General features: G+C 52.4%; 1 protein-coding gene across 1 annotated transcript in view; it reads right to left on the reverse strand.

The window, feature by feature from the left end:
- Nucleotides 1-11481, reverse strand: part of LOC781835 (epididymis-specific alpha-mannosidase) — a 43558-nt gene extending 32077 nt beyond the window's left edge. The window contains 5 exon segments of the mRNA XM_024993476.2: nt 3139-3244; nt 5409-5555; nt 5672-5815; nt 10904-11094; nt 11406-11481. Of these exon segments, the coding sequence (XP_024849244.1) occupies nt 3139-3244; nt 5409-5555; nt 5672-5815; nt 10904-11094; nt 11406-11481 (664 nt within the window).
- Between the last annotated feature and the right edge of the window lie 661 nt (nt 11482-12142).

Consider the following 12142-nt stretch of genomic DNA (forward strand, 5'->3'; position numbering starts at 1 on the left):
AGCTAACAAGCCCCTCACTGACTGGGCCAGGCTCGGGTCAGATCCATGGTTCTTACCTGGTGGCAGCGTGACTTGGGTAAGTTTTAGTAGGATTTGAGCCTCAACCTTTACCCCTACGGGTGGAGTCTTGTAAGACTCCCCATCTCCAGGACTGCCTCAAGGACTGAAGGGACTAAGTGTACGTCTTGTACTTAGAACATGAAGTTTATTGTGAGAGGAAATCAATGTCCATCCTCCGGGGAGCTTGGCTGGTCTTGGAAATGATGCTTCATGAAATCCCCTGGGGAGGAACCATTGCCCGGAGGTTCATGTCCTTTCCTACCCCAGGGTGATGGGAACACAATTGTGCTGGGATTCTGGTTGCCATGGTCTAGGCCAGGCCTCTAGGGTCATCTCTGGGGCATTCCGGACAGTGGGCATGGTGGGCTGAGACCAGAGGTGAGGGCTGTCCCCACCGTGGTCACCCCCGAGGAGGGGAGGGGGTCAGCACCTATCCCCTCCTTCCAAGCTCAACAGCACTTGTCTGACCAGATTCTGGGCTGAGCTCTGGGGACCCAGAGAAGGATCAGACACCAGTCACTAGCAGAGACAACCTGTAGTTTCCAGGTGGAGAGGGGAGATGATAAGGTCCTGTGAGTTTAATGGAGGTTCCTGGACCATGAGACCCCTCAGCTGAGTCTGAGATGAGCTGTTCAGGTGGAAACAACAGGAAAGCTTGTGATTGAAAGCACAGGAGGCCCTGTTGTGGGAGCAGCTTAAGAGCAGCAGGAGGCAGAAGGATGAGGTAGAGGCCAGGAGGTGAGGGCTGAGACTGCACTTTGCAGACTAGGAGTTTATTTAACAAAACTTAAACATTCCCATCATGTTCCTATTTACACCTAGAAATAAGTCCATAGAAACTCAGAAGGAAGGAACCACAGATTAAAGGGGTGAAAGGAGAGACGGTGTAAAGAAAATTCTCAGAAAAAATCCAATGCCATCTTGATGTTCGACACTTGGTGTAACTGGGATCACACTTAGGGGGGTGACAATGGGCTAGAGCTGTAATCAATGCTGGCTCATCCACTGCCCCTTTGACCTTCCATTGGCCTCAGCCTTCGTGCCTGTTCCACAAAATGAAACTTAGAACAGTGATGCTCCCTTAGTACCCTGCCTTTCAGTTCAGTCTCTCAGTCGTGTCCGACTCTTTGCGACCCCATGAACCACAGCACACCAGGCCTCCCTGTCCATCACCAACTCCTCATGTCCATTGAGTCAGTGATGCCATCTAGCCATCTCATCCTCTGTCATCCCCTTCTCTGCCTTCCCTCAATCTTTCCCAACATCAGGGTCTTTTCAAATGAGTCAGCTCTTTGCATCAGGTGGCCAAAATATTGGAGTTTCTGCTTCAACATTAGTCCTTCCAATGAACACCCAAGACTGATTTCCTTTAGGATGGACTGATGGATCTCCTTGCAGTCCAAGGGACTCTCAAGAGTCTTCTCTAACACCACAGTTCAAAAGCATCAATTTTTCTGCACTCAGCTTTCTTTATAGTCCAACTCTCACATCCATACATGACTACTGGAAAAACCATAGCCTTGACTAGATAGACCTTTGTTGACAAAGTAATGTCACCCTGCCTTTAGGGATGGGTGAAGCTATTTCTTGTGAAAAAACATTAGTTACATAGCTTGGAATGGGTGTTTGGTGCAAACTATGCAAGGGGATGGAGAACACAGTGGGGATAGAGGGGATGGTGGTGATTATAGTGGTGGAGGTGATGGTGGGTGAAGCAGTGGTTGCGGTAGTAATGGCCATGGTAGAGATAATGACGGTGGTGGTGGTGAGGATGGTAGAGGTGGTGATGAAGTTTTTGAACTGCTCATGATGGTGTTAGCATTAATGGTGGTGGTTTTGGTGGTGGTGGTAGAGTTGACACTGGAGATGTGTTTGTTTTTTGTGGTACTGGTGGTCATGGTGTCAGAGGCTGTTGGAATGGGCAGGTGATGTGCTGGTGGAGGTGGCCCTTCTGTTTGTAGTGGCAGTTGTAATCATGGTAGTGGAGTTGGTGATGATGGTGGTAGAGGTTTTGTTGGCGGTGAAGATGATGCAGAAGCTGGTGGTAGTAGAGGTGTTCATGAGGTGATGTGGTTTAGGTAGTTGTCCAGGCGGTGTTTGATGAGATGGTGGTGGTAGCAATGAAGTAGAGGTGTATGAGGTGGCTGAGGTGTTTGAGCTGATGGTGGATGTGATGCCAGTGGTGCTGCTGGTGGTCCTCGAGGTGGTGTAGGCAGTGATGACAGTGGCAGAGCTGCTGCTGCTGCTGATGGAGATGTGGTGGTTGTTGATGGTGGTGGTAGTGCTGATGGTGTAGACAGAATGATTGAGGTGGTGGTGTTGGTAATTATGGTGGTGGTGGTGATGGTAGTAATTGTGGTGGTGGTGATGGTGTACATGTAATGATCGAGGTGGTGATGGTGTTAGTGATTATGGTGGTGGTGGTGTTAGTAATTAGGGTGGTGGTAGATGTAATGATCAAGGTGGTGGTGTTAGTAATTATGGTGATAGTGGTGATGGTGTACATGTAATGATCAAGATCATGGTGGTGTTAGTAATTATGGTGGTGGTGATGGTGGAGTATGTGCTGTTATTGGAGGTGGTGGGGGTGTTGGAGCTGATGCAGATGGTGATGGTGGTGGTAATGGTGTGAATGAACAGTGCTGGAGTATGTGGTGGGTGGGGTGATAACAGAGATGGGATCTAACCTTCACTGACCATTTACTGGAGATCCACACACTACACTCAATGTGCTCTGTTTGAATTATCCCAATTCAATCTCAATAACAATGCTTTGAGGTACCTCATTATCAAACTTTTTTATAGAGGAGGAAGTTGAGACTTAATGGGGTTACATCACTTGCCCCCTGTTCAGAGGGTTGAGAGCCAGGATCTAGCCAGCCCATCTGGTCTAAAATCCACACTCAAGCCCTGCACTCAAGGGCGCAGGCAAGGGTGTGGCATCAGCCAATCACAGTTTTTGTGGATCACAGTCTCCTGCTGAGAGGTGAGCCTGGAGGCCGGACCAGGGCTCAGATACCCAGTCGCAGCCTAACAGGAGACCCAAGGGACCCTGGGTCTGGGAAGGGGTAATCAAACCCGTGAGCTGGAGGATCTGGTCATCGACGTGGGTCACGGCCTCATCATGCATGACCTGGCCTCCAAGGACAAACTCCAGGCGTCTTTGGGCCACAAGCTCATGGACCTTGGCATTGGAGGCAGAGAGAAATAGCCAGGTGACAGCCCCCAAGCTGAGCCTGGTTGTGTTTGTTGGGGACATGCCTACAGAGTCTCATCGTCCTTCCTTCAAACTCCTCACCTTCATTTATTCTGCAAAAGCAGGACCCGTCTGTCCTGGTCAGCACTGTGTCCAGTACCTAGACCAGCACCTGACCCATGACGGCAGCTTCATAAAACACATATATAATATATAAGTATATATATTGAAATTTTGCTTTTGGAATAATTTCAAACTTAAACAACACTTGCTAGAATTATATCAGGCACTCCCATAAGTACTTCCCCCAGATTATCTCGTCTTATTTTTACCTGTTTCCTTGAATACGCTCCCGTATCCTTACACATACTTTGTTTCTTCAAAGCCATTTGAAAGCACAAGTTAGCCTTTAGAATACTTCAGTATAGGTTTGGCAAGAATAAGATTATTGTAACTTTTGCATACTTATCAAAATCAAGAAATTTAATGTTAAAAATGCTACTATGGAATTAAGGAACTTTAGTCAAACTTTGCCACTTGTTCCACTAATGTCCTTCCTCTGGTGCAAGATTCAATCTAGGATCATGAATTGGTTTTAATGTCATTTCTCTTCATTATCCTTTAATTCATAACACTTTATGAGCCTTTCTTATTCTTCCATGTGATTAATAATTTCAAAGATTACAGGCTAGTTATTTTGTAGACTGTCCTTCAAATTGGGTTTGTCACATGATTGGATGACAAATTTTAGTATATATGAAAGAAAGGGAGGACGGAAGATGGGAGATGAAGCTGAGCGGAGCTGACCCCTGGGGATGTCCCTGGACATGTAAGGGCAAAGGCTATGGCAGTAAGGCGCCATCCACTGGACAGACTGTAGTTTTGATTTGATTTCAGAAGGTACAGTATTTGAAGCTCATTCACTGAAAATATACTGAATGACACCTACATGTAGTGTTTCAGAAAACACCTACTACATTCTGGGCATCACCCAGGTAATGAGGATTCCGCCAGAACAAAGCAGAGAAAAACTCTCTCTTTGTGGGCTGTCCCATTGAATTACCTTAGCCAGGCCACACCTCTTTCTAGGGGAGGAGACAGATGTTTGGGGGCATCCATGTAAAGAAATGGGAACTTTCTACTGAAGACCTTGGAGAGTTATGCTTCGAGTCAGGATATCTGATCCAGAATCCCACCTGTCTGGTATAAGCTGTGTGACCACGAGCCAGTTACCTGCCCTCTCTGAACCTGAACCTTCGCTGTAGTGAGGCTGTTGGGAGGAGTGAATGAAATAATGTATAGAAAGTCATAGGCCAGCACCCGGAATGCTGCAGAGCCCATCAAACAGGAGGCTGGTCCTCTCAGCTCTAGGGTTGCAGGTTCACATCCCCTCTGGGGGGACCTTGTGGACACCCTGCTTCGCCATCTGAGCTTTGCTACCTTGAGCAGGTCTCTGGGCCTCTGAGACTCACCACCAGGGACTGTTCTGAGGGAAAGGGAAGCCTGGAGGGGCCAAGCTCCAGAGAGGCATCCCAGGCGCTTCCGTCATGTGGTTACTCCAAGTAGAGCCTCTCTGAGGAGGGAGATCACTCCCACTGTAGATGCGGCTGACAGAAGCCACCAGCCACCTGTGATCACCCAGGGAGGTGGGGGAGCAGGCCCTGGTCCCAGGCTGCCCTCCGTGGAGTGGGGCCTCTCACTCCCTGTGATGAGTGAAGCCAATCTGCCTCCAGCCTTGAAACCACAGGGACTGTGGCACCCCCTGGCTGGGTCACCAGCTCCCGTCCCCAGGGGGGCCACACAGATGTGTAAATGAAGGAAGAGAGTGTGGACACAGGCCCCCGTGGAGTGCCCAGCATCAGAGGTGACCCCATTCACGCCAGCTGAGTGCCAGAGGGGTTGCCACAGCTGCAATGAGTAGCCAGAAAGGCGGGATTAAACACAAACCTATCTCCGGGGCATGGGGCTGACCACAACTCTCATCTAAACTCTGAGAGCAGCCCCAGAGAGCTTAGGGCCTCCTGGTTTACACAGCACAGCCCCGGCCACAGAGAGCACTGTCCCAGGAGCTTCCTGAAGGGTCATCACTGGGACCCCCAGGCCACTCCTCTCTCAGCTCCCCGGTGAGGACCACCCTGGAGGGCAGCGTTACCTGGACTTTCTGCTTGGCTGACGCGACGCCATCCCACCACAGCCGGAAGAACTCCTGGTCCACAATGATGAACCTGTGCTGCTTATTACGGGTCAGGTCCTCCACCACCGAGGTGTAGACTGTGGTGACATAAGCCTGCGTGCTGCCCTAGACCAGGGGGAAGGGGAGTGGGGACACCATCACACCAGCTCCATCGGGAATCCCGGAGGCCAAGGAGTAAAATCCAGGGACCCACAGTGTCAGGGGGTCCCTGGCACTCACACCATCTGCCCAGGGCCCTGCCCTCTGCTCTCACTGCTGTTCCAGCAAGGGAGCCTCTGTGCCCACTCTGTGCCAGAGGCACGATACACAGTGCGCTGGGGGAAGGACATGGGCAGACACTCCGTGATGGGAAGGAAGGTGCTCTCCTGGGGAGACACATGTGGAAACAGATCATGGCACTGTGACAGAGGGACGTGCCGGCCAGGCCCGGGGTCGGGGACAGCCTCCCAGAAGGACATGCTGGGTGGCCCCAGGGCTGCCATGAGGGGACAGACCAGTCAAACCCAGGGGCCCCAGGGGAGAGGTCCAGGGACTCAGAAGGGCTTCCTTGGGCTGGAATGAGGGGTGTGGGTGCTGAGAGATGGAGCTGAGAGGAGCGGACCCCCGGGTCGTCCCTGTGGATCTACCTGCCTCGCCCCAGGCAGGGAACCCCCAGGATGGAGCCGCGCCTGCTTCCCATCTAGGTCAGCCTGGCTCACTGTGCAGCCTGGAGATGCTGGTAAAGGAATGCAGAGAGCACTGGGCAGGGAGTCAGCAGGAATGGGGGCTATTTCTGGTGACCTTGAGCAGCACCAACCTTCTCTGGGCCTCAGTTTCCCCTTCTGTAAACTGGGGGTGACAGGTCAGCAGCTCCACACACAGGTCGGTGGCCCCCACAGAGGCTACCCAGTGGGCCCAGGACCAGACTCAGCCTCAAGGCTCTTGCTGCCCCTCTGTTTAAAATGAGCTCCTCACTTGTTAACATCTCATGTAAGGAATTATATCCATCATCACAGAGTGGGGTGGTGTGTTTATTTATTTCCTTCCTTCTTCCATAAGAAAGCTCAAGGAGGTATGTCTAACAATTTAAAGTCACCTAAAGAAATCAGAGTCTTTCCCCTCTCTCCTTCCTGGCATCATTCATTCATTCACTCAACAAACACTCATGGAGCCTCTACTCCATCCATCAGACGGGTTGAGAATATGTTCGTAGACACAGTGGATGAAGCCCCTACCGAGGCAGCTGATGTTCTAGTTTGGAAACCAGAGATTTACAAGCTGGTAAGTAAAATATAAGGAAGGGAGTAGGGGGAATATATACAGGGGAGGCAATGGCACCCTACTCCAGTACTCTTGCCTGGAAATTCCCATGGACAGAGGAGCCTGGTAGGCTCCAGTCTATGGGGTCACTAAGAGTCGAGCCGACTGAGCGACTTCACTTTCACTTTTCACTTTCATGCATTGGAGAAGGAAATGGCAACCCACTCCAGTATTCTTGCCTGGAGAATCCCAGGGACAGAGGAGCCTAGTGGGCTGCCGTCTATGGGCTCGCACAGAGTCGGACACGACTGAAGCGACTTAGCAGCAGCAGCAGCAGCAGCAAGGGCTTCCCCGCTGGCTCAGCGGTAAAGAATCTGTCTGCAATGCAGGAGATGCAGGGTCCCTGGGTCAAGAAGATCCCCTGGAGAAGGAAATGGCAATCCACCCCAGTATTCTTGCCTGGAGAATCCCATGGACAGAGGAGCCTGGCAGGCTATAGTCCACAGGATCACAAAGAGTCAGACCCGAGTGAAGTGACTGAGCACAGCACATACAGGAGAGTACGCAAGGGTGCCAGGAAGGCCTCACCATGAAAGCCCTTTTCAGGAACAACCAGGAGATAGAGAGGGACTGAACCCCTCAGGCATCTGGGAGGAAAGACTCTGGGGCAAAGGGAACAGCCAGTGCAAAGGCCCTGAGGCCCCTGCTCCCTATAGAAGTGAACCTCAGGGCACAGAGCAGGTCCCCAGACTGAGCCTGTGACCATGTCCTTCCTCAGGCCTGTGCACACTTCATCTGATCTCTGCTGCCTGTAATTTTCCCCAGTACATGTGGGGAAACTAAACTACAGAGACAGGAAGCGACCAGCACAAGCTCTGCCACACAGACCGTCCATAACGGAGGCAGAACCAGAGCCCAGGCTGCCCCTCCCTGTGGTGCAGACCCAGGACACAAACCCACACTGGATTCCAGTGGGGGGAAAAAAAGGAACTGCAGCTCCAAGAGGTGAGCAAGGATCACTGAGGACACCCACCTGGAGGTGTGGGGGACCCATGTACACGAGGTGGTGGGGCACCACGAAGACAGTGATTTGTGATGGGACCAGGGCCTCCTGGGGCCTCAGCACTGGGCATGAGCACGGGCAGCCAGCTGAGTGACTCCATCACACTGGCCTGCAGGCAGGGGCTGGAGGACTTCACTCTGCCTACAGGCCTGGCTTATCTGGAGCTGATTGGGCTACCACCCCTCAGGAGAGGAGGGAGGAAGAAAAACAGGAGAGACGCCCACATAGATGCCGTCACCTGAGCAGTGCAGGCTGGAGACACTGCCCTTGTGACGTTCACTCCCATCGGCAGTTTCCTGGCAATCTCTGTTCACTTTCAGGCCAAATACTGAATGCCACCTCCCCAGGGAAGCCTGCCAGACTTCACTCCTGCCAGGAATGCTACTCCTCATTCCAGTGCCTGTGCCCCTCCTTTGTGCCTCTCCAAGCTTTTCCTGCTGGGCTTCCCTGCCCATCTCTACTTGCAGCCCTCTGACTGGCTGATTGACTCAGAAGCTGCCCTACAAAACTCAACACTCCATCCGGGGAGTGCCACCACCTGGAAGCCTGCCTTGATAAACTTGATTGCAGTGTACAGTATGGTGTTAGTCACTCAGTCGTGTCCGACTCTTTGCTACCCGTGGACTGTAGCCCGCCAGGCTCCTCTGTCCATGGGATTCCCCAGGCAAGAGTACTGGAGTGGGTTGCCATTCCCTTCTCCATAAGGGGTGTAATCTCCATTTTAAGGAGGAAAATGGGCTTTTACAAATAGTACCTGACTTATCCGAGATCACATAGCTAGTAGAGGAGCAAGAATCCCTGAAACTTTCTAAATAGGATCGGGGTAATCAATAGTGACCTTGACGAGATGCCTAATCTCTCTGGGCCTCAGCCCCTCATCTGTAAAATGGGATGGCCATAGAGGAGCCGGGGATCAGTGACAGGATGCACAAGAGATAACAACCTCAGGGTCTCTTCCCTGGGGGAAGGCTGGTCACGTGGTGCAGCTGAGTGTTGCCTGGCATTCTCTCTGTGCCCCTTGACCGAGGAGCAGGGGATCCACAGGGTGGGCTCCTCTGCCTGAGATCCAAATATCTTATTGGCATTTTCTATCATGACCAGAGCTAAGACTCATTCTCCCTTCTGGCCACCTTGTCCACCCATTCATCAAATACAACTGGAGAATATGGTCTCCAAGCAAGTCTTCATCCTCTCTGTCCCATGTCCCTTCCTTGGCTCACATCTGACATGATTTGACCTTGACTTTCCTCCTGTTGAGAACAGGGTCTAGTTTCTTCTCCCTTTGTAGCTGGTGGGCGTGTGACTCACTAGTAACCAACAGAATGTGGATAAGATGCCCTGTGTGACTTGGAGTCTTTCAGAAGTGGCAAGGCAGACGTTGCCTTGGTCCCCAGGGGACTCACGTGTGGAGGCGGGGCTGCCATGCAGTGAGGAAGCCCAAACCAGGCCACGAGGGAAGGAGATGTAGAGAAGCCCTGAGAGCCCTTCGAGAGGGAGAGGCAGGCCAGCCCCGCTGCTCCAGCCCCACCTGACTGCACGTGTCACACACGTGTCCGTTCTTGTCCTTTCCTCCAGGCCTGTGCATTAGCTGTTCTTGTTGTAGCTCGCTCAGGGTTGTATCTGATACTCATACCCCCACCTACCCATCTACCACCCATCCATGCCTCTCACCTCCAGCGAGCACCTGGGCTGGAAATGATGGCTGACCTGGTGGGGGATACCCAGAGCCTCGTTCCCGAGGGGCCTGACCCTTGATTAGCATGCCTTCCCGAGTCACAGCACTCACCTCTCCGTTCACCTTCCCCATCAGGAAAAGACGGCCAGAGACACACACATCTGTTACCATCTGAGCCTTCCCTGCCTCCCTGTGTTCAGCCCGCCTGACCTACCTCTTCCTGTGGTCTCCATCAGTGATCCCCGCTAGACTGCTGGCCCTTCCCCTCCCTCATCTGCTGGTCTCTTGGCACAAGCAGTGCAAAGGGACCAGGGCCACCAGTAGGTGGTCACCTGGTGGATACATCCCTCCTTTGGATGCCAAACCTTTGGATGCCGAGTCCAGAGTCATGCATGTGAGAGTCCAGTTCCCAAGTAGGTCGCTGGGACTGATGATACATGAGGCCCTCCTGTTTCCATCTCACATATTCTACCCACTGGGGGCCCCGTGCACTGGCCATGGATTTGGGGTGTACATGCCTCCTAGAGGATGGCGCCCCAGAGTCACAGGTGCCGTCTCCAGGCTCCGGCTCGCCTGAACCTTCACCTGGCCACTCCATTCCTCACTCAGGCCTGCAGCTTCCGGAAACTGGGCTCACAGTGGGACAGAGACCCCATGGTCATGTGTCCCCCATCACATCTCCTCACTAAAATGCACGCCTTGCCTGGTGTCACTATGTCCTCTCTTTGAGACTCACTCTGGAGGAATCAGCAACCACATGAAGAAGCCACGTAGGGATCTGCTGAGGTGTCCTCCCCACAGCCAGCATTAACTTGCCTGCCACATGCAGGTACCTGGCCTCTCCTTTCCTCATCATATCACTTCCAGTGCCACCAGGGAGCCCCTTCTGTAATGGCATGGCTCTCATCCTCCCCAGCCTACAGGGGCAGCCCCAACTCTGAGCTTTGTAAACTGAGTATCCTCCGGGCCTCCTGGGGAACACTGAGCTCACCCACCACCTTCACTGCAGCCCCTTCCTACATCTCTGCATCTTTAACCCCTTCCCCCTCCGTCCACCATGTAGAGCTGGCATCTCTTCTTCACGCATGTGGACCAACACTGACCAGTTTCAGAACATCTTTGCAGCCTATCAGTCTGCCTCTTGCTGTTAAGTCCTTTCTGGCCGGCATTTATTCTACTTTGGCTGTCACAACAGGTAACACAGAAGGGGCTTAAACAGCAGACATGTATTTTCTCACAGTTCTGGAGGCTGCAAGACCCCCAGGAGGGTGGCAGCGGGTGACGTTTCTGTGACAGCCTCAAGGGCTCACTGTCCTTCCCTAGGAGGTTAGCATGTCCCTACAGGGCCAGGCTACAGCACAGGAGCAGCTTTTCTAGGACATGTTCTGCATGTCCAGCCTGAAGAGGCTATCTGAGGTCTTGGGTTCTGTGACCAATAGCAAATTGTTGTCAAGCAAAAGGGCCAGTGCCACATGCTTTGGCCACTCCCATGAGATGCACCACATTGGATCCAGGCACCGTGAGAAGAACACAGGGTGCTGCCAGCTTTCCCCGCAGCAATGCCAACTTGTTCCCATCATCACATGTGGGCGTGTGGCCTGTGACCTCTTCTTGATCCAGGTCATAGCTGCACACGAGAGTGTGAAGTATGACTCGTTCTGGGTGATCTAGAGAAAGGACAGCCCGACCCTACGTTATGGTGCGTGGGAGCTTGTAGGATGGACACGCCGGCACCATTTCCGTTTGTTTTTTGTAAGAACAAATCAGTGCTCTCTGTCTTCTAGGGCGAGTGGACTGGCCTCTGGGCTTAGGCTTGCCTTGATGGGCAGATTGCCTGGGGCTGCATGTGTACCAGGAAGGTCCCCACAGCATCGTGGACCCAGCATCCTCTTGCTTCCAACCCTCCATCGCTCCCAGTGTCTGCCCTCCAGGCGGTTGGCCCTCAGCCTGCATCTCAGACCCTTAGGACTTGTCCTACCTGCCTCTCTGGCCTCATCTCCCACACCCTCTTCTGCTCCATTCCAGAAGTTGCTGGAAGGCCCACTGCCCACCATCCCCACAACGCCTTTCCTCTGCTCTTTCCTGGCCTCTTGTGTCCCCTCCACCTGCAAGGATTCACTTCCTCCCAGCACCACCTCGGCATGACCAAATCCTCCCTACGAGCCCTTTGAGACCTTAGGCTCTTTGCAGGTGGTGTTGCCTCCACTGGGAAGCATCTTCCTCCACTTTCTGATGGGCAGGTTGTTAGTTCTCCTGTACGTGTTTTCCCTCTCTGGGAGATCTTCCATAGACCTCCTACCTGATGCTCCATAGCATTACTGATGAATATAACTCTGCATTAATCTGTGTGTTTCGGTAACACTCTCCTCACTCACTAGACAGGCTTCATGAGGCTTCATTCTGTTCTCTACTGTATTAGCACCTGGGACAAAGCAGGAGCTCTTTATCTTTTGTGTGGACACATGGATGTAATCATTATGAACATTCCTGTTCGCTTCTACCCTGGTCAACACGGGTGATTCCCAGGGTGCAGTGTATAAAGCTCAACTCAGCCACTCATTATAATTCCATTTCATCCTGATTCATTGGCAAATTGCTTAAGCCTGGAGCAGGGTGACACACAACTCCTGCAGCCTAACTCAGAGCCTCAGGTTTCTGACCTCTGTACTGGGGATATGTACTGCTGCTGCTACTAAGTTGCTTCAATCATGTCCG

The sequence above is a fragment of the Bos taurus genome, chromosome 6 (assembly GCF_002263795.3).
Source record: "Bos taurus isolate L1 Dominette 01449 registration number 42190680 breed Hereford chromosome 6, ARS-UCD2.0, whole genome shotgun sequence".
Lineage (NCBI taxonomy): Eukaryota > Metazoa > Chordata > Mammalia > Artiodactyla > Bovidae > Bos > Bos taurus.